This window comes from Eleutherodactylus coqui, chromosome 1 (genome assembly GCF_035609145.1).
Source record: "Eleutherodactylus coqui strain aEleCoq1 chromosome 1, aEleCoq1.hap1, whole genome shotgun sequence".
NCBI lineage: Eukaryota > Metazoa > Chordata > Amphibia > Anura > Eleutherodactylidae > Eleutherodactylus > Eleutherodactylus coqui.
The window spans coordinates 457,874,310-457,901,924 of NC_089837.1; the positions used below are offsets into that span (position 1 = coordinate 457,874,310).

At 46.3% G+C, this 27,615-nt stretch overlaps 1 protein-coding gene across 2 annotated transcripts; it reads right to left on the reverse strand.

Annotated features, from left to right (window-relative positions):
• Window positions 1–5,648: 5,648 nt before the first annotated feature.
• Window positions 5,649–26,922, reverse strand: SPRYD3 (SPRY domain containing 3). 2 transcript variants are annotated; one of them, XM_066584220.1, is made up of 11 exons: window positions 26,835–26,922; window positions 21,986–22,121; window positions 17,211–17,286; window positions 14,805–14,929; window positions 13,060–13,195; window positions 12,762–12,950; window positions 12,142–12,291; window positions 11,834–11,891; window positions 10,682–10,801; window positions 10,424–10,590; window positions 5,649–9,109 (listed from the first exon to the last, which is right to left on the reverse strand). In XM_066584220.1, exons 2-11 carry the CDS (start codon window positions 22,111–22,113, stop codon window positions 8,975–8,977), a joined length of 1,284 nt encoding a protein of 427 aa, XP_066440317.1. In that variant the 5' UTR covers window positions 22,114–22,121; window positions 26,835–26,922; the 3' UTR covers window positions 5,649–8,974. The 2 variants fall into 2 exon arrangements, with proteins under 2 accessions (XP_066440317.1, XP_066440318.1); XM_066584221.1 differs by having other exon boundaries at window positions 26,752–26,860.
• Window positions 26,923–27,615: the final 693 nt, after the last annotated feature.

Genomic DNA, 27,615 nt, shown 5'->3' on the forward strand with positions numbered 1-27,615 from the left:
TGAAAACATCAGAAAGTCATGGAAACACCACAGAAACCGATAGGGAACAGCAGGGGCAGCATGCAAGGATGCATCTGGGTGTTACAGTATACTACCCTTGATACGCCAGCCCAGGTGCCCTAGATCTCACGCACAATCCCTGCCTACTTGCCTCCACTCCTGGCTAATCCCAGGCGGGCAACTGGGCGGCAGTTGCTACTCTCACTAGGGACCGAAAAAAGGGACGCTGGCATACCTGGATGGAAAGGGTAGAATACCGACAGAATAGGCAGATGAAAATAACCAACACGAACAATACTAAAAAGAACTGAGGCAGATGGAAAAACCTCACGGATAATAGCAAAGTATAGCAGACAAGATGACAGAAGCAGGAGACCAACAGAGGCAGACTAGCTAGCACACTGAGGGAAACCAATAACTGGCAGTGATTGCAAGTCTCTGCCCAACCTTTAAACAAAAGCCGGTGGAGAGAGGGAGACAGCCAACTCCCAACAGAACACAACAAAAGGGAGCATGTGCATGGCAGCTGCACTCACAGGTGCGTGCGCGCCACCAGCACCACGCCGGCCAGGCACCCACGCCCGGACCGCGGGACCACACACACCGCCGCCTCGGGAGGACCAGCAACCGCTGCATGGTAACACTGTGGCTCCCAGGTCACACTATTAAGCTAAATTGTGGGCAAGAGCCTGGCGATCCCCCACCCTAACAATTTACTTGGGACAGACCATAATCAGCAAAGCGCACGCGCTAGCACATCTTAGCTAAGCACCACACTAGGTGCAACGAAGGCCAATTACCGCCTGCGGGTGACACCACTGCCTCTTCTCCTGGGTTACAAGCTGGCATTGCTGTCCAATCCCCCGCACGAGCCTGCGTCCACAGCGTACTCAAATTTTTCCCAGCGCAGTGTTCAGCTGTCCTTCTGCTACATGCTCGCTTGATAGCTACACCACCCTCAGGTCTATTTATAAGTGCGTATTAGATGAGGCGGAACTGGAGACACACACTGCAGAGGGTTGGCAGGGCCTGCCAGCGACTCTCTTTGACAGTGTGTCCGATAGCCCACAATGCTGATTAGAATTGCTAAGAAATTAACGTATGATCATAATTCCAATCCCATGCCACCTCCGTCAAAAACTTTCATGAGCCACAAACGTGGCCATAAAGCGGACTCAGATGCCAGTACTTCTACACATCTCCACAATACAGCAACCCATTCTAAAACCAAAGATTGGTTTGAAGCAAGAGGTGTCGCAAAAGTAACCACCACAGGTATACAGTGAACCTGTCAATGTCTCATGAAATCAGTTACGCTTCCTTTAATTGCTATGAGGACTGGGTGATCCATGCATACATTTGAGTGGCCAAAGCAGGACCCCACGCTGGGAAGCTGATCTGGAGCAGATTATACAAACGAACGAGCGATGTGTGAGTTTATCAGGCCTAAACCAATCCGGCTGTTTACCATGCAGGGTATTATATGTCCACGGACATCCAAAAACAGACAGTGTGCAATGAGTTGTCTTATTATACAGTGCTGATCAGAATTGCAATTCCGTGCCACCTCCGTCATTAAATTGTCAGGAGCCACAAACGTGGCCATAAAGCGGACTCGGATGCTAGTACTTCTAAGCATCTGCAAAATTCAACAACCCTTTCTAAAATAAAAGATTTCTTTTAAGCAGGAGGTGTCGCAAAAGTTGCCACCACAGGTATACAGTGAACCCGTGAAAGTCTCATTAAATCAGTTACGGTTGCTTTGATCGCTACAAGGACAGCTTGAACCATGAAGAAATTGGAGTGGGCAAAGCAGGACAATTCATTCTGTGTATGTGTCAGATAGCTGAACACTGCGCTGGGAAACTTTTGTGTACCCAGAGTATAGGCGACCCCCTGAAACATTTGTATACCAAAAGTATAGGCGACCCCCTGAAACATTTGTGTACCAAGAGTATAAGCGACCCCCTGAAACATTTGTGTACCAAGAGTATAGGCGACCCCCTGAAACATTTGTATACCAAGAGTGTAGGCGAACCCCTGAAAAATTGGTGTACCAAGAGTATAGGCAAACACATGATAAATTTGTATACAAAGAGTATAGGCGAAGCCTGGAAAAATTAGTTTGCTTAGAGTATAGGAGAAGTTCTGAAAAATTTGTGTACCAAGAGTATAGGCGAACCCCTGAAAAATTTTTTGTGTACCAAGAGTACAGCCGACTCCCGGAAAAATTGGTGTACCAAAAGTATAGGTGAACACCTGAAAAATTGGTGTACCAAGAGTACATGTGTACCCCAGAAAAATTTGTTTACCCAGAGTGCAGGTGAAACCTAGAAACATTTTTTTAAAGATAGAGCTCATAGTTGCTTAATTTGCTAACAGAGCCTGGAGGCAGCCCTCCGAAAAAATTAGTTTTAACAGAGCCTTTTGGCCCTCTGAAAAATTGGCTGTTCAGCATGATGACATGCTGGTTTAGGAGGAAGATCAGAGAGGGATAGACCAAGCTACTTCTCCCCTTTTTGGGGGTGATAAAGGGTGCGTGGTTCTCCTGTTGCAGCCTAAAGAATTTTTGTTCCACCGCTTTCTGCTGGAGAAGACAAGTCAGGGGAAATCCAGCCTTTGTTCCTCTGAATGAGTGTAAGCTTGTCGGCGCTGTCAGTTGACAGGTGGGTACGCTTATCCGTGATGATCGCCCAGCAGCACTAAACACCCTCTCTGATAAGACGCTAGCGGCAGGGCAGGCCAGCACCTCCAAGGCGTACAGCACAAGTTCATGCCACGTGTCCAGCTTTGACACCTAATAGTTGTTTTGAGCAGAGCGATCACGGAGGACGTTGGAACGGTCGACTATGTACTCACTGACCATCTTTTTACAGTGTTCGCTCCGACTCAGCCTAGACTGGGGAGTGGTGACTTCCTGAAAAGTGCCCACACGCGACGCACCTTGCTGAGCAGGTCAGACAAATGGTAGTTTTTCAAAAAGCGCTGAACCACCAGATTGAACACGTGGGCCAGGCCTGTTGCGTGTGTGTCTGCCAAGCTGCAGAGCCTCCACCAGGTTGTGCTCATTGTCACACACGACGATGCCTGGTTGAAGGTTTACGGCGAAAGCCACAGATCGGTCTGCTCCATCAAACTCTGTAACAGCTCTTGGGCGGTGTGTCTTGTCCCCCAAGCTGAGTAGTTTCAGCATGGCTTGCTGACGCTTCCCCAGCTCAGTGCTGCAGTGCCTCGAGCTACCGCCTGCTGGCGATGTGTTCACACGTGGTAATTGAGAGGAGGAGGCGGGGGGGGGGGTTGTTTGGAGGAGGAGGCGGCATAATAAGCCTGAGAAACCTTCACCAAGATCCCTGTGGGTAGCACCTGAGCGGACCCAGGGTCAGACTCGGTCCCAGCCTCCACCAAGTTCACCCAATGTGCCGTCAGGGAGATGTAGTGTCCCTGCCCGCTAGCACTTGTCCACGGTTAAGTGGACCTTCCCAGTAACTGCGTTGGTGAGGGCACGGTTTGTGTTCCCCGAGACGTGCTGGTGTAAGGCGGGGATGCCGCACCGGGAAAACCAGTGGCGACTGGGGGCCAAGTACCGAGGGATGGCCATCAGGTTGCTGAAAGCCTCAGTTTCTACTAGCCTGTATGGCAGCATCTCCAGGCTGAGTAGTTTTGCAATATGCACGTTTAAAGATTGTGCATGTGGGTGGGTGGCCACATATTTCCGCTTTCGTTCCAACGCTTGGGTTAGCAACAGCTGAACACTGAGCTGGGACACATTGGTGGAGGACCATGGAGGTGAGGGTGTGGGTGCAGTCCGGGAGGCGCTCGTGCCTGCATCCTAAGAGGGGGATTGCATCTCTGTGCCAGGTTGTGACACTGGGGAAGAGGCAGTAGTGTGACCCGCTGGAGGTGAATGGCCTTGGTTCCACCTCGTAGGGTGCTCAGCCATCATATGCCTGCGCATGCTGGTGGTGGTGGCTCCCCAGCTGATTTCGGTGCAGCAAACGTTGCACAACACTGTTCGTCGGTCGTCCGCACTCTCCATAAAAAAACCTCCAGACCTTCGAACACCTAGCACTCTGCACGGAGGCTTGCCACGAGGTGTGCTGTGGGGAACAGTTGGTGGATTATTTGCTCTGGCCCTGCTTCTTTCCCTGGCCACCACCACTGCCTCTTCCAACCTGTTCGGCTGCTGGTCTTGCCTCCCCCTCTGAAGCCCTGTCTTCAGTAGGCTTGGGAAGCCAGGTGGGGTCAGTCACCTCATCGTCCAGCAGCTCTTTTTCTGAATCCTCTGTCCGCTCCTCCCTCAGGCTTACTGCCCTAACAACCACCTCACTGACAGACAACTGTCTCATCCTCATCATCCACAAATAGCTCTGGGGACAGTAATTGGAAGTCGCAACCCTCATCACCCCGAGTCTGTGAAAGTTCCAAGTTTTGGGCATCGGTCACAACAAACTCCTCACGTGGCTGTGGAACAATTTTTTCCGACTCAGGGCAGGGACCCGAGAAGAGTTCTTGGGTATATGCTTGTTCATAATCTCTTCTTTTCCTGGAGTGACCAGGCTGGGAAGGAGGAGCAGCCTGAGGATTCAGAAGTGCAGTGTCTAGGCTGATGTGAGTGGACTGCGTGGAAGACTGGGTGCTGGATAAAGTACTGGAGGCGTTATCCGCTATCCACGTCAGTACCGGATTGCACTGTTGTGGTTTACCACACAGACCTGCAAAATGTGAGATGAAGCTGGGTAGGGGAGATACACAGCGCTCAACTAATCCCTCAGCAGTAGGCACTGTTTCACCCTGCCCAGGACCTTGGCCTCTGCCCACACCCTCATTCGGACACCCATGTCCACGGCCTCGACCCTTACCCCTAGTCTTCACCATGTTGGATAAAGTACTTGAACTAAATGCTACGCAAAATGCAAGTTATGTTGCATACGCTTATAGGCCAAAATAGACAGAATAATCAATGTATACTGTTAGATAGCGGAAAGTCACAGCCACCCAGAGACTGGTATATATAGTGTACACTCTGAACAGGCACAGAAAAATTTAAAAGTGTATACTGCTGTTGAATAGCGCCAATTCACAAACCCCCAGAGACTGGCATCTAGTGCGCTTGAAAAAATAAAATCTGTGCGCACTACTGGTCTCAGCCAGCCAAAATGCTGATGCACAAAATGAGAGTAGTTGTCCTAAAAAGGATTGTTGGGTTCTGATAGTCAGGATCCCTGCCTAACCGCAAGCTAATCCCTACACTAAGACTTTCCCTGCCTAGCACTGCTGGCAGCAGCTCTATCCCTAATCTCATGCAACATGCGTCTGAGGCGAGCCGCGGGCGGCAACAGCTTTAATACTCGGTGGTCACCTGATCCGGCCAGCCACTCACTGCTGTAGACGTGCAGAGGGTTGGCACATCACAGCAGTAAGTGGTAAAGCCTTCCCTGCATGTTTATTGGATAAAAAAAATGGCACTAAACATGCCGTGGTGCTCGACTCAAGTAGCGGGCATCTTGAGTAGTCTAATACTCGATCGAGCATCAAGCTCAGACGAGTGTGCTCGCTCATCTCTAGTATCCGTGAATTATTCCAAAATTTGGATCCTGCCGTTATAGAAGGCACAAAACAAAAAAAAAAAAAAAAGACAGACAACCAGGTAAATAGAGATCTGTGTTTTAATATATGTATATAAACATGGATATTGAATATGTACAGACATTGGGATATGTTCTAGTGCAATTCGGCTGAACCGTAACAAAAAAAAAAATCAAAATGGTCAGAGGTGTATGGAAATAATGGGTGGCATACGCAGCAGACAGGAGCGCTCAGAAACAGAACTTCCTACTTGTCTAAAGCACCTGAGAATACTGGAAACTCCCAATTTCTGCCAATTCTTACCCCAAACACACAGATCTAATGTGAAATACTTCAGAACATCTGCAGGTAAGTGAGAGATAATACTATTACCGACTCTTCCGCTACTATTGAATTACAGGAGGTCTCCAAAGAAGAAGGTTTTCCCAGTGTAAAGCTACCCATAGACATTTAGACAGCCAACAGTCATCTCTCTCAATCCATCCGTGCACATGCCTCGTGGGCTTGGCCTACCATGCACGTGTTTTGTTTGAAGTGAGGCGCGGAGAAAGGATGCTGCCAAACACCTATGGCAGCGGCTCATCTCCGGGGAACAAGAGGTACAGGCACCTGAAGGATCCTCATCATCCAAGACATCTGCTGTCAATGGAACCCGGAAGCTGCCATGCACATTAGATGAAAGGCCATTCACACAGATATAGATTGGCTGATCTCTCCAAATTCAAACATCTTAAGGCTGCACTACGCCTCTGTATGGTAGTGCCAAGACCAATAATGGATTCCATTACAAAGTTTTTAAAAACAATCGTTCAATGGATCATATTGGAATCAATGACTGCCCCAGTCTGTAAAGAACATTCTTCATCCCCAATACTCAACAGCTGTAATACTGTGATGGGATAATAGCAAGTCTCCCTTTGCTAATCACTAAAATTTTTACAACGGACCACATTTATTGATTTTTTTATTTATTTATTTTTTAAACAAGAGCAGTCTGTCCATCAGCTCGTATATTACCGGTAGATCATTTCTCCGAAAAATAGGCCACTTCACCATCCATCATTGTATAGAGCTTGCCTAAAAGACACCCTGCTCATACAGTGCGAACATCCCATGGGGGCTACCAATTTTATAGACTAACCATACACCTAGAAACCAGATACCAATACTTCAGAAAAACCTGTTGAACCCCTTCGTGGCCAGCCTATTGTACTAAGGACAAAGTGATTTTAATTAATTGCCGCATTGCAAGATCTACAATTCGCTGAAATAGCCATTCGAGGGCTTGTTTTATGGGTCGAGTTACTTTAAATTACACTACTCTGGGGTACATATAATGTGCTGTATAACAAGCCACCTCCTAATAAAGTATGTATATGTATGTGCAGGTCTTTAAAGCCCATTAGGGAGGTCAATAAAAAGGCGTATTGAGGTCCTGAAAGGGTTATATAGTACATCCATGTCAGACCAAGGTGACCAAGACTCCATTGCCCCACACTTTTGTAATCCACTCATTTTCAGCAGCCGGAAACTATTCTTGCACTTTCCATATAAATTATAAAGCTAAATGAACATCAGGAATGCAGTCCTATTCATCCACAGAGGAAATGGCGACAGCTTGGTCCAACGTGACGTTACTAGTGTCCATCTGGAATGTACCCTAGCAGCATTAACTAGCACAGTAGAGAAGCCCGGCGGTCAGTAAATATCCCCTATCTTTGGTTGGGTCTCCCTGTAGACTTGGGCCCTGTAACCTCACTAGAAGGACAGTTGGTTCCCTCTGGTAGTTTCCAGAGACATTTGGTTTATCATGTTGGGATGGGGCAGGTTCTACAATAGAAATGGTTCCCATGTAGTGAAATAAATCCTACGCCAATATTAGCGGCAACATGGCGCCATTTATCCAGCACAATCCTTTTGACAATGATGATTAAGGGCATGTTCACACACAGCGGATTGTCTGTAGCAGAACTTCCAGTGATTAACAGCTGGTAGAAGATGTGTCAAGCCATGAGTGTCTCCTGCAGCTACAGGGTTAATGCAGTTATATAGCGGCCATTTAAATGATTAGCTGACCATGTAAAGTGACAGCAGGTTTAGTATATAGTAATATTTAAAGGGGTATCCATCTTGGCCTTTCATAATGGAGATGGGAAAGTGCTACTGTATTTACTGGCCACAACCTAGACAACCGACAACTTCAGCCCAGTTCGGAAAATGCAGAAATCTCAATACACAGTGAAAAACAAAAGGCTCAACTACCCAAAGCAGCGTCGGACAATCCCACTACAGATGCTCTTATGGTACTGTCCTTTCTTTATAGACGCCACTTACCAAATGCATTTTAAAAGTGCAGAAGCTAGAGAAAACCGCCAATACTTAGGACGCCATGAACTCCCATCGGGCATTGCTGCTGGAATAATTCTAAGTAGCCAACTCCAGAGAGCATAGATATGCCAATGGCACAGTGAAAGAATTAGCAGCAGATAGAGGTAGTTATGCCATGTTCTACACATCACATGGACAGTTGTCATCTCGGACAAGTATCCCATACATCTCATAGACGTCACCAATTACTGCGCAGAAAAAGATATGTGGAGTTCCGTGCAAGCATCCAACAACGATAAATGTGTAATAAAGAAATAAGTGCTTACAAGAGAGATTGCTTGAAGCTGCCAGCGACATATGGGCAGGGTTCTGGCACATTCATAATGGATTAGTCTGAGTTCACACAGGGCGTAATCAGCCTGCGTCTTGTAGACTAATCCAGTTCAGGTTACAAGACCGATCTAGACTACTAGTCTATACTAAACTGCATAATGAATATGTAGGAATATTGCACTATATATACCTTGGATGTAACAATTGCATTAATGTGCGGATGTCAGCCTTAGGTATACGTTGCAGAAGTTTACATGGCACTGGATCACAGGGCTGTGCAGAAACATACCCACGAACACAACTGGTCTGAACTACAGCTGCATGAAATGGATAGTGCAGCTATCCTGCTAGATTCATTTATGCCGCCCTAGGAAGTTGTAGCTAATGAAGGATTGTGTAATCGGTAATATAAGGGACATTATTCTTCTCTAGTGACCTCTCTGGGATACCACCACTTTGGATCTATAACTGGTATTTGACCACACAGGTACTACTCCATCATTCTCTCGTTTCCTATCACGTCCTATCTTCTGCTATGCCAAAACATACAGGCAATGAGCACTGCGGAGCCCACATTGACAAGCAAGGGCCACTGAGACACGTTTCCAGACACGAAGAAGCACTATCACAAGCCCACGTGCAAATCGTGCATGACTGGGGAGGGGGGATTGATGTATGGGAAAGATGGCGAATGAATGCAGTGTGCTTTCCCACTGAGGTCAATCTTTCACCCACTCAGTGGGTGGAGGTCCACTTTGACTTTCTCTCCACTGCTCAGCATTCCTATGGTGGGATAGAAGCCCCCCTGTGGCAAAATGGATTCCTTCTTTCCAATGATCTTTCCATTCCTTGTGAAGAAAACCTGGGGGGGTGAAAAGACATGTATTTTCAGCAATTTTAACCACACGTTGTAGCTCTGAACAGCTAAAACCCATTTCAAAAGCAATTTCTTTGGCGTTCCTTAAGGGCCATGTGTCCCTGGTCTGGCTCTTTAGAAATAGCTATTTGGGTGCATCCATATGTTACGTACTATTCACAAGTCCAGAACAAAATCTGCATGTGTTGTGTGTGGATTTGCCACAGATTTTGCTGCAGCATTTCTTGTATGCATCGCAAGGGGCAAAAATCCATTGCGTAAATTGACATGCTGTGGATTAGACGTCCGCACCACAGCTCAATGTACACTGCAAAATTTCTTTCTTAACGTGTGAATGGATTTAGTACATTATTCTTCTCCAAGTTGCTGCTATAAATGTTCTGGATTTTCTGCATGCAATTCTACTGCAGAAAATCCACAGCATTAACTCTCCATGTGGATATATCCTTACAGCTTCTGGAGGCTCACGGGCTACAAAGATGTGTCAATATACCCCTTAGCAGGCCTGATAAATGACCAAGAAGCTCACTAGCTTATTCAACAAGTCATTTACCAGCACTTAGTGGATACAATTTTAAACTGTAGTTTAGCGAAAGTTCAACTTTGCCACATAGTTTCAATTACATGGTGGGTTGGACAGGGTACAGTTTCTCCTTGTGGAGAGCACCTAAATCAGTGTTAAAAGTTTTAAAAAGCCATGCAGGCTTGCGCTGTCTGCCCTCTTCTGTCCGGCTCCGGCGTGCTCGCGCCGCAGAGGTCTTCTGCGCATGCGCAGAAGACCTGTGCGGCGCGAGCACGCCCGGAGCGGCCCCTTCAGCGCAAGCGCGTCTAATCCAGGGAGAAGGCAGCTTTGGTCGGCGCCATGGAGACGGGGACGCCAGCACCGGAGGGGGTAAGTGTATAACTTCTGCATGGCCAATATTTAATGCACGATGTATATTACAAAGTGCATTAATATGGCCATACAGAAGTGCATAACCCCACTTGCTGTTGCGGGACAACCCCTTTAAAGGTGTAGAAATACCCTCTTTAATTTTTAACTAAAATCTTGTGTGTGTCAAACTCAAAAAACAAGCTACATAGATAACCACCGGTCGATGTACTACTTTGTGAATTCATGGCATGAAATAAATTAAATGCCATGACGGGAGGGGGGAGTGGGAAGAACTTCTTTAGTATCTAAAACTATCAGTACAATGTTCGCCTTGGCTGCTTTGCCAAGTGCAAATCAGCAAAGGATACAAGCCTCAATTTGAGGTACTGCGAGGCTTGAAGGTGGGAAACCGTTGCATCACTTACCACAACTTTCCTGCCCTCATGATCCCGCTCAAGGTCCTCCTCTTCTTCCTCATCTTCATCCTCCCCATCCTCATCTTGCTGCTGCTCTCGCCGGAGGTACATAACATTCCTGACCCCACGTGGCTGCAGCCTCACTTCCTTCATGTCGCTGCTGTCATCGCTTTCTCCTATGAAGAAAGGAGTTACAAGATAAGGTTACAGATCACGTATGGAGAGCAAACAGAAGTGCTCCTTAATTCAGAATAATGTTCTTCATACCTTCACTGTCAAGAATATAGTCCCTTGGAAACATTATTCCACAGCCCATGATATCTCCTTTATAACAGCGTGGACCGAATGGATCCCCAACTCCACTACCATGAAAGATCTTCCCGTCATCTGTGGAGTATCAGATATCTCAGCTTTGACACTTTATTGCAGGTACATAAGGGTAGGTGCTATGTATTAGACCTATTCATTTCACCTATATGTATTCTCTTAAGTATACCACTTTTCCTCGTACGGCTATCTTCAGCTGCTGTTAGATTAAGGGCATATTCACACAGGGCAGAAATTCACACAGGCATTCCGCATCCAAAACAGAGTCAAAATCCAAATCATTGGTTTGGATTTTGACTCAAAATTAGCTGCGGATTTTTTGGTCAAAGAAAGTTCTGGACGCGATTCTGCTGCGCATAAACGTACCCTAAAGGGATTTGCAGAATTATATATTTTTAAAAAAAAATTTAAAAAAAAGTGTAAAAAAGGTTTTATTAAGCATTACAAAATATGAAGAGTAATTTAAAAAATGCTTAAAGAATGAAAGATCTTTCCCCATAATTCTAATGAAAAACAAACTTAAAATTGGCTTTGCTGTGTCTGAAGAAGTCGGATTTATCAAAGTAAAGGCCCTTTTACATGGGATTATCATCGTTCTGGTTGTTCAAAACCCCCGTGTAAAAGCATGCAGAAACAGAATGACTGGACGATTCTCGCCCGCTGCTTACAGTGAATGGAGGGGGCAGGGAGACAGTGGGGAAAGAACTCTCCTCCAGCCGCCTGCCTCCTGCAATACTCGCTCCTGTGCAACAGCACGGAAGAGATTATACAGGGGTGCGAGTGTCTGGCATAGTTTGCCCAACACTCATCCCATGTAAAAGGGCCTTAAGATATATCCTGTGGAGTGAATGTCAGAAAGAAACAAAAAAACACCAACACACTAGAATAGGGCTTTTTTGACCATCCAGTTTTTAAAACAAAAATAAAAAGTAATGAAACAAGAAACCCCATAAAAAAAGTGAGCCCTCACACAACTATATTGATAGAAATTCTAATTTTTTTCCTATGAGACAAGGGAAGTGTTTCACGTGGTGTCTTGTGCCACCCGAATCCCAATATCAAGAGCAATCCCCCTCCAAAACAACTTTATACCTGCATGATAGGCAACAGAACCGCGGCTCCAGCCTGGGTGACTGTTTTTTGGGTAATCCTACATAGCAAGGAAAGGAAAAAGAAAACATGTTATTAAACGGTTAACTATGAATTGTATTTATCATCTAGACCGTGCGGTCTGCCTTACAGACAAAAAAAATGCTGCTAGCAGCGGCAGGAAAAAAAAAATATATATATATATTAGTTACACACATACAGAAATCTACCAAAAACTAGAAGGAGACAGACTCGTCAAGATAGCTCAAGAAGAGACTGAGATTAGAGAAATAATCCTACACCATCCTCACCTTTCTTGCTAGTCCTAAAGCAATATAGCATTTCTCTCCAGGGTCGACGATCTCTACCTCAAAGTAATGACTGCGGGTGCTGAGAGAATGACGGGCCTGTGCTAGACCCACGTCTATTATGCTTTTTCCTTTCCCAACATATTCTAAGAGCTGAAAGATGAAAAAAAAAGTAGTACATCATAAATACAGGAGGGAAGTAGATGAGGAAACTACATCTTAAAAACCAACTTTTATTTAAAAGTCTAGGTTCTAAAAAAAAAAAAAAAAAACACAACACACAACCCACTACACCAGCGTTATGATGAGTAATCAGAATTTACCATGAGAACACCTACAGTCACATCATAGTGGTCCAGAGTTGTCATAGGGACATTATGTGGATTCAAATGTCTAAACACATCATGGTCTGCAGATGTGAGGACATTGATGCGGGTGGCAATTTGGATTCATGTAAATGTCCCTATGAATCCCCAGCCCCGTGAGAGAAGTACAGTCATAGAGATATAGGTGGCTATATAACGGCGGAGTGCTGCTAAGGAGGATTTTTTTTCCCCCTTTTTAAACAAGGCATATTTATAGAAAAAGTTTTACTATCATCATACAAAATTACAGTTTCCTACCGTGCCAGAAACTCTGACATCATGTAGCCTCCCCCACTCGTCCTCGTAACTGTCCACCATCATTATGCTATCATCATCCTCACAACCAAGTTCTGCATTGAGATGAAGGCGCACTTCTTCACCTAACGAGTGCATCCCCACTGCAGGGAACAGGCCATCGGGGGACAAGGGCATCACCGTGCTGCCAACCTGCATCGGGAAATAAAAATGTACCTTTTATGATAAGATATCAACCATCTCTTAACCCAAATAGTAATGGCTGTTTTAGAACCAGTCAAAACAAACTTCTATCCCATACCCGCTTTCCATTCTTTGTAAAGAAGATCTGAGCCGTCTGTACGTGGAAAGAGCTGGGCTCTATACCGCAACCGATCCGGTCGCCCGAACTGCACTTTGTACCAAACTGACGTCCCTTTGCTCTTCCGTTATAAAGCCTAAAAAAAAAAAAAATACAATATTGTCACACTCCTTAGAAAAGATAAGTTCACACTGCGGAAATTTGCCATGGAATCCATATCTCTGAAGCGCCACACTGCTATCAATGTGAATCTGTGCCAGTCTATACAGCATATGAAAAAAAAAATGTGACAAGACACTTCTTGACAGTTTACATATTGAAAACCTGCACACAAATGTGCCCATTTAAAAAGGTTAAACCAGCGTACGGATCCACGGTCCATTTTGGCGAATATCCCCCCCAGTGCCATATACCCTTAGAGAGACAATTCTTTAAAAAGCTTTAGAAGCGTTAACTCCTCGGATTGTAAAATAAGTTACCTGTTGGACCTCTGAGCTGGAGGTGTACAAGTTGTACAGAGAACTGTGACGAAGTATTACAGAATATTCAAGTCGAGATTGAAAAAAAAACGCTGCAAGGATTTGTATTCGGGTAATATAAATAAGCCTGTCCGTTTCCACCCCATTGTTCCAGAGAAGTCCGGGAGGATTTCCTGCCTGATAGGTTACAGTGAAATTACAAGGCTGCCGCTTCCTCAGACACCGGCTCTGACAGACTGTTCTAAAATACATCTCTATAAGAGCTGGGTGACAGTAAATATGAATGCCGTCACAGCTGAGACAAGTCTACCTAGTTGTAGTGATACATCAACTTTCAAAGGGGTTGATAGACATTAAAAAATAAAAATAATGGCTAGTCATAACAATACAACAGAAAATGTAATACTCACCTCACTCAGGTTATAAAAAAATATTAATAAAAGAAGCCACCTGAGGGGCGACCTAGTATGTATAAATATATCAGGGGAGAATACAGAGATCTCTCCCACCCAGGGAGAACAGAGTCTCCTGCTCGAGTGCTCAGCACGAAAATCTGAGTGAGCACCTTACAGAGAAGACATGTTTGCCAATAGTTTTTCTTGGTCCTGTCAGTTGACTGCTGCGGTTTTCAGTACTTGGTCCAGCGCTGAACACGAATCGTTGGGATGCTGACTTTTCAGGAGGAATCCGTTTTTATAGGACCAATCCATAAAAGGAGTTGTCCTGAGAAGGCAAGCGCTATTCATATGCCCAATTAAGTCATATGAACATCATAAAGTAAGACTGGAGCATCAGACACTCTCTATGATCAAGTCTTGCTCTTGGAGACAGCCGCCTGCTTAAACGTCATTTGATTTTTATGTCTGCAGGATCTGAATGCCGAACGATAAGTAACCTACTGTTCATCACTCCAATTGTGAAGTCATTAACACTGATTCATTATTGTTCAGATTCCCACGGTCTGAATGATTATTGGTCCAGGGATCCTTAAAGCGACACAGGAAACAACATCTGCAAGCACTGCACCTGCTACACGGTACCAGAACGTGATCAGGCGACGACTACCAACAGACACATCAACAGTTGGCTTCACATTTCTGCCGATATGGTCTTTTCACCTTTTTCCGATGTGCAGGTAAATCATATTGATGCACGCCAAGCGCATTTTTGCTCAAAGGTCAAAAAGTACAGCTGGTACTTGTCCAGCACTTCTGGCTATATTAGGGATATTTCACCCATGAACTAATTACCGCCCCTCTTACTTACTTGCCATCATCCGCATGGTAAGCAACGGAATCCGGCAGCCAACCTGGTTGATGATCCAGACTGTAGTATTGTGGTACTAATCCCACAGCGATTGTCCCTCGAACACCACGATCCACAATAGACACCTAGAGAGACACAAACCAGGATCAGCTTCAGCAAAAAGGGAAATACAATAAAGCACTTTGATCATTTTCTACGTTCAGCGCCCATTAGGCTTGTGCACATTATTCTCACCGAGACTACAGAGTGGGCTCATGCTGCCCCAGGGCTCACTTTGGCACTTCCTTGTTTATGTCCCATACCCCTCTTTATGGTTAGGACCTTATATCTAGTAGGGCTCAGCAGTGATCCTGACAGTATTCACAGGTTCAAGGGTTTTTTTTGGCACCCCGAACCTCATACCAGTCGTTGGATTGTCTTAAACTAGAAAAGTAGGGAAGTTGGTGGCACATGGCGCTAGTATTGGCGGGCAAGCATCATGTCATAGGAACCATGAGAGGAAGAGTTGCCTCAACCTCCCAAGTCGTTTCTTTATTAATGGGAAATCAGTCATCCAACTCATGCCATTCATTCTGCTGGGCTTGTAATAAGAAAAGATTTGATCCGTACAGGCTGGGAAAACCTCCAGCATATCTGTCACATGTATCCCTAGGGCTCCATTAGCCTGAATGAGGCCAAAAGAGTGTGCTTTCAAGCTCCATTGGAGCGGTATACATTGGCATACCTTTTTTTCAATAGTACAGGAAAGCACAGTAAACTGGGCCAGAAAAGAAAAAAAAAAAGTTTAATGTACGGAATAAGGTTTTTTACAACTAAAGTCAATAGGCGACATGGCGACGTATGCCTATACTTTGCCCTCCCTGTGAAAGAGCAGTCCAGCAGGCACGCTGCTACTAATCTTTATGGGTCTGCTGAAGATAGAGCGCTGTACTCTGGCCTTTTTAGCAATTGCATAGAGATGAATACAGCAGCAGACATGCTCTGGTGGGGATACAGGACCCTTGTGATCAGGGCGGTCCCAGCGGTAGGTGTCAGGAAAACTTCCCTAAGTACCAGCAGCGTATATGGTTTTTGATGATTCTAACAGTGAAGACAATGTTGGGCAGAACAATAGGTGGACTTTAGTCGCCCATGTTATCAAGTTTATCGGAACTGAACATTAACACGCTTGACAAAAAGGAGATTTACAGCTTTCCGAACACACTTGACATAAAGCAACATTACCTATATAACAAGCAAATCCACTATAGCTTTTACAGGGATGCGGTCATCAGAATTAGCAATAAGCAGCGCTCACCGCCACGTCACATGACCTGGCAAACCTTTGTTAAAAAGAATCTTCATTACTGTAAAAACTCACATTTATACTCTGGCACCTAGTATGCAAACTAACCCACCTTGAGTCACAGAGGTGGCCAAAAGCCACAGCGTCCTACTTTTCTTCACATACCCCCTCCATCCCCATCCCCCCCCCCCCCCCCATACAGCTCAACAGCCTCCCCTTGTCATGGACATCAGTGGAAGCCATGGTGAAGTCTCACATTTGCCTTGTGCAGCCGTCTACTTCAGCCTGAAGTTTAACATACGAATTGAACGTGTTTCCCCCATAATAAGCCCTAGCTTGCTGGAGGCGGGGTATTCAAAGTCCCACTACCAGAAAGAGAATGCTGTCAGCGCGGAGAACACGGCAGTCGCAGCACCTGAGCAGCGCAAGGCACTGGGACGCTGTCGGCTAGGTAAGTATAAGACACCCCCGAAAATAAGACACTGTGCCTCTTTTGGAGCAAAAATTAATATAAGAGTGTCTTATTTTTGTGGAAACATGATATACTTCAGTGGCACACGTGCTTGATGTAGAGTTCGTCAAAGTATTGTGCACTCATAGGCACTATGCTCAGTCTGGGAGGATCCAATGTGCACATCTCAGATGGATCCCCTTCCTGGCATGAGCACCGGGTGCAGTACTCAGCATCGAGGACATGCACAACGTGCCACTCAAATGAAGGCGTATTTAGCTAAACTTCATTGCACATGTCCGCTTCAGGCTGTGGCAGAAGGCGGCAGAGCGCACACTTGGGATTTCACCGCAGCTTGTGCGAACGTCTTCGACAAGTAGAGGCAGCCAAGAAGTGGAGATGGGCGCAGAAAAGCAGGACGCTGTGACTCAGGGCTCAGGCGGCCGCCACCGTTACTCAAGGCGGGTCAATGTGCATACAAGGTGGCAGCATATCAATGAGTTTTTATTCTAATGAAGATTCTTCTATTTTCGGCGGACATGGTGTGACACGTGGCGGGGGGCGCTGTGGTGCCAGGCCATTGCCAATTCTGATGACAGAATATCCAACCAATAAACACGTCACCCCAATTAAAGATGTAGTTTGTCAGATAACGCCATGACCGACTCACCTCAAAGTAGTTATTGTCTTTACTTAGTGGTCGTGACGCGACGTAGCAGCCAACCTCCCCCGAGTTCCCGTGGTAGCTGGTGAGACAAAGAAGTGAAGTCTGAATAAGTTGTCCATCAAATCGCACACATCCTGTGCAGCACATTTGACTGAGGACCACTTGGTTTTTTAATTGACTACTTTTCTGGCAATAAGTGTCTGATAAATGTGGGTCCACTGATCACAAGAATTAGGGTCATGTGGGCCGACACATGAAGGGAGCAGTGACTGGGTATCCTCCGCACACCCATAGAGATGAACAGAGCAGCAGTGTGCAGAGGTCTCCCCCATTCTCAGTAACCGTTGGGGTCCCAGCAGTCGGATCCCTCCTAGGGGAATAAGTTTGAAAGGGAATGCATCACTTTTATATAATTTTTTACTCATTAAAACAAAATAGTGAAACATTCTATTTTTGTCATCTTTTTTGGTTTTATTTTCGGATTGTAGATTTGTTTATATGACTATGGTGGGGCGGCCATCTTGCCTTTGCTGCAGAGATATACTTTACAGCAGCCTTGTGAGCCAGTCACACAATGGACAGGTGGGAGGAGGTGAGCTGTGACCTATTGTGAATGGTGGATCCTGTAATATATAATTACCTTTCATTGTAATCCTGCCTGTAGTTAGGCTTATGGTCAATGTAGAAACTGCAAGATCTGTGTTTTTTTTTTTTTAAATGGAAAAATGGAGATCGTGACATCAAAAATTATAGTTTTCCATAAAAATTTGATTTATAAAAGGAGTCATTTTCTGATGACACATTCGTGTTAACTAATAGCCTTTTACAAGATCTCATTTGCACCATTGCCATCTATAAAATAGGTCTTTTTAGTTGTCCGACGCGCACCGACACATTATTACAGACAGTAACATTATGGGATGCGTTAGTTGCTCCGGATCACTAGTGGACGTGTACAGTCAACCTGTGACTGTTTTCAGATGGCAGAACAGAAGACGTCTTACAGGCAATAAGGCATATTCCACGTACTATTAGTTATACGACAAGATAGGAGCCGCTAGATCTAGCTGTTGAATATTATCCAACACTGATGTTTTACCCGCGTTTTCAGTATTTGTTTAATTTGTAAGTATTTTTTTTTTAAATTGTATTATTGGGAAAGACTGCTTTCACACCTGCATTGGGGATTCTGCTTTTCATTGAATTTAATGAATGGCTGAGCGCTGCCTGTGATTGGCTGAGCGTCCAGCCAATCAGATGTAGCCCTTTCAGCAGGCGGCGATTTGAAATCCCTGCCTGCTGAAAAGCTTCAGAGCAGTGCAGGGAGAAGAAGCGGCGGCTAGACGCACCTGAGCCCCGGCAGCGGCGGGCAGGCAAGTATACATTTTTCTTTTTTTTTTTTTTTACTACAGCTAGTGATGATTTTCAGGGAAGGGCTAATATTTAAAGCCCTTCCCCGAAAATCACTGCAGGGCTTGCCGGCATCCTATTGCTTTCCATTAAAATCAATGGGAGAGCTTGTGATCCGGAGTGGATTAATGGATTTTCCATTCATTTCAATGGGGAAAATTGATTTGACTTACTAGTGTTTTGGGTTAAGAGCTTCGTCACGGAACCAACTTAACTCTTAACCCAAGGCACTACTGTATTAAAAAAAAAGCTGCGCTGTGATTGGTTGAAATGGGCAACAAAGATTTTCTTCTATACAGCTTCTATAAGAGATACCATTTTACACGTCACCGTTGGGGGTTTAAAATAAACTTGTTTTAGGTCATGTGAATACGGCTGCCGGTCCACAGGTGTTGCGGAATCCCACGGGCGGATCTCCGCCGCTCGGGAGCAGGAACCAGCAGACGGATCTCCACGGTAAGCCTATGTGACAGATAGGCTCAACGCGGAGAGTCACAGCAATTCGCAGAATGCTGCGAATTGCCGTCTGCGAGATTCTCCGCTTGTGGACAGGAAGGGGTGGGCTGCGTTCCCCGCAGCCGGATTATCACTACGGGGAACGCAGTGAACATTCGCCTGTGGACAGGAGCCCTGAATATGGGAGAAGAAACGAAGCTTGCTTTTTCTTACACAACATAGAAAAAGAAAACTACTTTTCCACGGCCCACCTTGTATTATCTGCTCTTATATCAACTTACCAAATATAAATAAGCCAACTTTTTTTTAAAAAATCAATAGGGAAGAAAAACTGATTAGTTCACTTCAGTTTTCGGGTGGTTTCACACCTGCGCTTGGAGTCCTTTTTAAAATGATCAGTTTTAAACTGAATGTGGACTGATTATAAACTGAAACGTGCATGCAAATACCTTTATTGGGGGTAGAGTAGCCGATTATTAGATATGCACACTCCACATGTTTCACTCTGGGAGGTCTGCAGAGCTCTTCCTTCAAGCCAGCACAATGCACACACAATACACTCCTGGCTGGTGGGTGGAGGCTGAGCTTCTCCCTCCTCCTCTTCCCAAGTCGCATCTTCTCTCCCCCCCCCCCCCTCCCTATCCCTCTGAGGTCACCTATTTTGCTTTGCAGTGTGCTGATAAAAAGGATCAGGTCAACACTGAAGGCAGACAAAAGTCCTTCAGTTTGCTTTCCTCTATAGTTTACTTTAATACAAAAAAAAAAACACAAATATGGAAAAGTGCTTTCCATTCACTTTAGGTTTTTTTGGACAGGAACGCCGCCGCAAACAGCGTATTGCTCTCTAGGGGTCTAGTCTGCTTCAATTTTTTTTTTATTAAGAAAAAAAAAGGAAGAAAACAAAGGCAGAGACTGACGCAGATGTGAAACCACCCTTACATCCTCCAAAAACTGAGCTGAGAGACGGAAACCCTGAACTGAACCCCAACGCAGGTGTGAAACCACCATAATTTGCATCATGGTTCGGTACTATATTTCACTGCAGATGCATCCTCTCAGTGGTTACACGCTAACATAGTTCTTTATCCTGCACACAGTAAACGGAGAATCAAGCCTTCAAAGAAACTCTGCTGGGAGTCAAAGTTATCCCCCCACCCCCATCCACAAAACAGGGACCAACTATCTGATTGGTGCAGGTCTGGCTGCAGGGACTCCCAATGATCACAGGAACAGAGTCTCGTGTCCCCCTGTGTGAATGGAACCTCATCCATTCATTTCAAAGAGGCTGCCGGATAATTCTGAGTATTTTAGCTCTGCAATCTCCAGCAGCCCCAATGAAATGGCAGCCCACATACTTAACTGCCGCTCGTTCATTCAGGAACCCCTCGTGATCGGTGGGGAGCCCACAGTCAGAACTCCACCACATACTAGCTATTCGCTACCTTGTGGGTAGGAGATAACTTTCAATCTTGGCACAATCCCTGTAGGATACTATACACCCTCAACAGCTCTCAGCATACAGCCATTTCTCCGGGCATCCATCATACTTTGTCAGGTCTTTTGGACGAGAAGAACAAAAGCCACCGACAGACGTGTGGCAAGAGACTCCTCTCCAGTGTGAGCAAGGGATCAAGTAGGGATCGTTCGGGCAGACATTTTTCTGGACTTTCCGTCACGTACATTTCATCCGTTTACCCCTTAGTCACCAGGCTGTTGTGCTTTTACGCCCTGCCATTGCTGGACGTGTATGGAGGGAGATAGTGCTGTGATCTCCTTCCATACATCGCAAGTGCCAGCTGTTTATTACAGCTGACACCTGTGGGCAACAGCCCCGTTTGGCCGTGTGGCCTATTGGGACTGTTAACCCTTTAAATGCCGCTGTCAAATATGACATCGGCATTTAAATCCTTTGATGTTCGGGGGGGCCAGTACACCCCCCTCGCGGTGAGATCGGGAGAGCCATGCTGGTGTCATGGCAGCCAGGGTCCTTCTGAAAGACCCCAGGGCTGTCATGGCAAAATGCCTATTAACCCATCCCTGTGGGATGGCTTGATAGTGGCAGGGCCCGAGAGCCCAACAAGGACAGCAGCGAGCTGTGAGCAGAGAAAGCAGGGTGAGAGCGTCAAGACCCGAGAGGCCGAGGAACGGGAGCGAGCCGTGCAGCCAATCAGGTACTGGGGGCGTCACCTGGCTGTCAAGCAGCCTTACCCTTGTATCTTGTCTCCACCATGAGTGGAGACAAGATACAATAATACCAGCCGAGCATGCGTGGACGCGGCTCAACAGAGCTGACGGATGTAGCTGAGCGCTTGTCCTCCTCTCTGGCAGTCCCATTGAAAATTAATGGATCTGCACCGCACGTGCGTGACTGTAGCTCCACTCAGGCCAACTTCTCACGGGCGAGTGCGATATTGGTCCGTTTCTACATTAAAAAGTATATACTTTTTCACTGTAAACTATTTGTAATAATGTTTTGCAGTTGAACACTCCCCCCCCCCCCCTTTAAGGCATTTGATAACAAAAACCGTATACAGTAAACATACAGCCACACGTTTCCACACATATTATATATTTTGAACTGACTGTGAAAACATGTTTCCATACTTGATTTTTTGGGAAGGGATGGGGTTAGGGGTAACACCCCCTAATACTGTAGGACAATACACTCAACATCCTTGGAAGGTGGAGTAGAGAAGAGTGACTACAGACCCCATAAGTGACGTCACACCTTATCCAGAGGGAAAGAATTCATAGACCTTGAAGGAAAAGGCAACCATGGGATAGAAAACAGAGTTACAAGCGCCATCGCCTCTGGACTCCCATGAGTAACACACACAGTATAACAGAAAGGTATATGTAGCTGAGCATGACATGTAACTGCAGAGAATGAACATCAGCCTCCAGCTCCCCACCTTAGGGTATCCCCATCTACCATAATGTGCTTGGCCCTCTCCTGGTAACGGACGGCTCGCACCTCACGGATCTCCCGGATTCGGCGTCTCCAGTTGAGGAATCGGTAGTGTAGGTTCAGGTCGTCCATGTCTTAGCCTGGAAAATGGGAAATAGCATTGTATTTAACGCAAGTGGCTGCGCAGCATTGTGACGGAATGTGTAGCCTTGCGGAAGCAACCCAGCTCTAGTCTTAGGCCAGATTCACATGAGCGTATGTGCATTTGCGCGCACATCAGCGTATTTTACTCTACTTTTTGCACACCCAGGGCACTTTCAGTCACGCTGCAAATAAAGACACCGATTTAAATAGCTAATTAGTCTAATGAGCTCCAGATGTGTTCTATTCCAAGCATATTGTGCGAACATTTGCGCACCCCCCATTGACTTCTATAGAGACCTCTGGTAGGCAAATGCGCAGGAAAATGGAGCATGCTGCTGGGGCTTTTTGTGTGACCAAAACGCGTAGAAAAAAAATAGGCACGCGAACGAAAGTGTTGAAATCTCTGTGTATCGCGAACAAATACGTCCGTGTGAATCTAATCTAATATTAGGTCTGAATCTAATATTTTTGATGGCATTTTTCTAGCAGTTTTTTCCCCGTTCTCCAGTTCATAATGTATCAAATCCTCAGAGATTTGCCACATCTTGACTGTCTAGAGATGTGAAGTCACTTTGCATACCACCCAGCTAGTGGAGCGAGTTTGCTTTTGCAACTTTTTACAAAGTAAGGCCGCCTGCAGACGGGCAAGTCGGATCTGGCGGCGAGGATTCTCGCCGCAAGACCCGACACGAGCGCCTGCAGGGACCAGCGCGTACTCACCTGCGCCCGCCGTCTGTTTGATGTGCCGGGCAGCCGGCGCATGTGCAGACTGGAGCCGGCGGCGAGCCCCGCACAGAAAGAGAGCATGCCGCGATATTTCGCACGGCCGTCTGCATAGGATTGCGTTTGTTAACACAATCCTATGCAGGCTTCCAGCAGCGGAAATTTTGCGGGAAATCCCGCCGCAGAATTTCCACCTGTGTGCAGCGGCCTAAACTGGCGAGTTGAAATGCGAGTTGTTTTTTTTTTTGTCCACTTAAAAGAACAAAAAAAAAAAAACTAACAAAAAATAAAGTATGTCCAATTTTCGTCTGTATTCAAAAGGAACAAGATCACCCATGAAAGTCCATAGGAAACATTTCTGGTCCCATCACATGCTTGAAACTCGTGCGAGAGGATCGTAACGTCACAGAAGCATTGTGAGGCATTTGTATGAAAAGTTCCCCAGGATCTGTGGGTAAAACGCACGGTCATTAGCGCAATATCACGCTTACCCGTGACATCAATTGGGTGTTCTTACTTTCTGTACACATGTTAATAAAGTGGATGACACACGTGGCACAAGAATGTTGGGAAAGGAGAAAAAAAAAAAAGCATATATGCTACAAAAATGCATTAGTCGTAGAACACGCAGGGAAATCAATCTATTAGGGCTCACACCCACTGGCGGTTTTATTTCTTGCGCTGCGGAAGTGAGTGAAAACACTCGCCGCGCAAAAAAAACCGCTGCGATATCCCCAGTGCTTTCAATGAGGCCAGCATCAGCAGCGCTAGCCCCATTGATAGTGCTGGACAGCAATGCGGGGGAGCCAGCCGGAGGAGCGTCTGGGAGGTCAGTAAAGGTTTTTGTTTTCGGTTTTTTTCCACCAGCTAGGGATGATTTTCAGGGAAGGGCTTATATTTCAAGCCCTTCCCTGAAAATCATGCAGCAGGGGTTGCCATAAAACCACTGCTTTCAGTGGAGCTGGCAGCAGCGCCAACCCTATTGAAAGCAATGGGATACAAGTCCGCGATATACTCCATGTTTTCAATGGGCTGGCGCTGCTGCCGCTGGCCCCGTAGAGGACACCGAGCGATATCGCAGATTTCTTCTCTAGTCAAACATCGCAAGCGAGTATGAAACCATTGAATATCATTGCTATCGTGGGAAGGGGGGGGGGGGAGGGAGGGGGAAATCGCCAGCGGGTGTCCACCCTTACACGCACCAAAACCGCACATGTGATGCGCACAAAACTCGCACGAATATGAAGTCCATTCTATTGAATGGATCCCTTCACGCTGGAGCATCACGTATTATGTGTGAGCGCTCCGCTGGGACCTGTGAGGGCCATGTGAGGTCATGTGATGCTTGAAGTCATTTGCGATCCTAACACACGTGAAACACGCTTGAGGATCGCAATTTCACAGAAGCAATGAGATTTTTAATCAAAAACACTTTGCAGCGGCGTGAAAAAATGCTCATCGGCAGGCATGATATCAGGCCAAGTTTCTCAGACCGCTATAGCCCTCGCCCGTGTGAATGTAGTTTTAGGGCTCCTGCACACAAGCGTAGATACGCTCACCGTAGTGTGACGTCATTGCGCTCTGCGTGTGGAATATCGCATTTCCGACACTGCTGAGGTAAAGTGAAAGCCGCGCTGTGATTGGCTGCCACTTCAGAGGTAAAGTGAAAGCCGCGCTGTGATTGGCTGCCATTTCTGACACTGCTGAGGTAAAATTAAAGCTGAGCTGCGATTGGCTGCCATGTCTGACACTGCTGAGGTAAAGTGAAAGCCGCGCTGCGATTGGCTGCCATGTCTGACACTGCTAAGGTAAAGTGAAAGCCGTGCTGTGATTGGCTGGCATTTCTGACACTGCTGAGGTAAAATGAAAGACGCACTGTGATTGGTTGCTATGGGCAACACAGATTTTCTTTTGGTCAGCTTCCATAATAGTGCGGCGCGGGGCTCATTGTTGTGGCCCACTTTGTATATTTCAGGACCGATATCCATAACGTCGCCGTGTATACGTGTCGGATATAACGCACATGTACTTCCTGAAGTGCTTTGAGGGAAAAAAAATTTAAAAACCCTCAGATGTGTAAATGCCCCTAAAAGAAAGAAAGGTTTTTTCCCTGCGCATCTCGCAATACATAGAAATCACGTGGGAAAACCATCCGTGTAAATACACCCTTACGTGCTGTGTATGCGGGGCAAGAGTCGGCTAAACCACTGCCCGAGCGCCGGCGTCACCACTAGGTTGTTAGCGCTCGTGCAGAGCATTTGGGCAGGCAGATCGCCGCTGACTTCTCGCACATGCTATGTAAGGCGGGCAGTGTTTACATGCAGCCATAGTTTTCATGCTCGTTGAAAGTGAGCAATCGACGAACGGTAAGCGAATAGCCAATGACGGCGCAGCATTTACACACAACGATTAACACGCAAATACGGTCAAACAAATTTGTAAATGGACCGTTAGACTGCCTGTCCACGGGCGTTGGGAAATCCCGTGGCGGATCTCCGCTGCCCCGAAGCAGGAGTCGGCAGACGGATCTCCGTGGTGAGCCTATCTGACTGATAGGTTCACTGCAGAGAATCGCGGCAATTTGCAGCATGCTGCGATTTGCCGGCCGCGAGCGGAGAATCACAATGATTCTCGGCTCATGGACAGGGGGGGGGGGGGGGGGGGGGCTGCGCTTTCCATAGCAACACTATGGAAAGCGTTCTCCGCGGCCGGATTATCGCCGCAGGGAACGCAATGCAAAAACGCTGGTGGACAGAGGCCCTTAGGCTGCAGTCACACGAGCGTGAATCATGCACTAAACACACGCACACCCCCATTTGCCTTAGACGCGCACAAAAATAGGACGTTTCGTGGTTTTTTAGGTTTTTTTGCATGCGTAAAAGCACTAGTGTGAATTACCCCATTGAACACAATGAGGTCTATTCTGTCTGCAGTGTGCGCACTGGTGTGAACTGCCCCGCGGTGACTTCGTATGGACGGATTTGCGCACTCAATATGTGGAGAATAGAGTCCCTGGGTTTCAATAGGCTTTGACACACGCACGTATTTTGGTGCACCCATTGCAGATACGCAAAGACAGAAGTCCTTTATCTGTCTGCGTATTTGCGCACTAATGGTCCTCATGGACGTCAATGAGGGGAACGCGAATGCGTGAAAAAAGGCGCAATTCTGCTGGAAAGAGAACACATGTGGAACGCATTAAACAAAGTAAGCACTTCAAGCGGTGCGCGATTGTGTCCTGCGCCAAATTAAAAAACATTCCCTGCGGGCAGAAAAGTTTCTGTAAAATACACCAATGTGCAAGAGAAGAAGAGAAAAAACCTGCATTTATGGCGCAAAAAAGCTGCAGTAAGGTGCGCGCAATTGTGCTCCCGCTTGTGTGCGGCCGGCCTTGCTATAAGGCTACATTCACTTGCGGTAGAATTTGCTCTGGAACAATCGTAGCGCTAAATCCGCCCCATTTGGTGCCCTTTTGGACGTACGATTCACCCCCTCAGTGGAAGAGATGGGATTTGCGTCGCAGACGATATTTGTTTCAGAGCGCAAAAATGAGATTTTTAAAGACTTATTCGCTTTACGGCTGCTGTAAACACCGCAGAGGTTCTGCGCGGAAAATTCACAGCCAATCCGCGGCATGTGAACACGGTCTTACGTATATCAGATCCGCAGTCCATACAGAATAGCAGAAGACCGCCATCTGACATTGGGGCGGTCACAGTCGGAAATCTGGACACGGTCATATATATATATATATATATATATATATATATATATTTATTTATTTATTACACACACATCCTATCGCATCCACTACACACACCGGCGGCTCCTCTTCCTCTACACGAGCCGCTGATCTCCGCCGCGCCATACACACACACCCCAATACCCGCGGACATATCTCACCAGTTCCCCGTCCTCCATGATGCTCCGTCAGCATCTCCCCAGCACACGTCCCCCACGCCATATGCCCAGATCACGGCTCTTACCTTCCGCCATGGATACCATCAGTCACTTCTCCCCACTCTCGCCAGGAACGGCCAATCGATTAGTGTTCGCTTCACACGCAGCCAATCAGCGCCGCCTATTCAAGAATGACATACGGCTCAGCCAATCAAAATCACAGTATTGCTCAGATAGGCGGGAATAAAGACCGAGCCTGAACTTTTCCTCTACAGGTTCTAGAGAGAAAGCCTCGTTCTATTCGATGTCTTCTCTTCAGGAGCCATTTTGCCCGCGCCCTACTCTTGTTTTAGGGTTAGTCATGAGCTACAAGAAAATGGAGATGAATGTATATAGCAGTGTATATTCTGGGGACATTTAGTACAGAGTGTGAGAGAAGTATTTGCCACTTGTTAGGGAGAGGTTGCTCTCAGCATGGTGATGTGGGCTTTGCCAGCGTAGATGGCAGCTACATGTAGTGAGTCAGGACTGCGGTGCAGTGCTGCGCACACATTGTAATGTGGACAAACCAGAATACCCATGTGGCGCGTCTGGTTGCTAGCATTTTTCTACTGTCATGCACATTGCATGTAGGAAAAAATGGAGCGTATTACAGTAGCAGCAAAGTGGATGCGACGCAGGAGTGAGGATACAATGGCGCAAAAAAAATACCATAATAAATAAAATAGTGCACAAAATAGGAATAATGTGAATAAAGTCCTATCGAGGCGCTAACTACTGCTAAGGCCGCCATCACACGAGCATGAGTGTATTTGCATGCGCATCGCTGGAACGTACAATGCTTTTTTTTGCGTGTGCATCAGCATA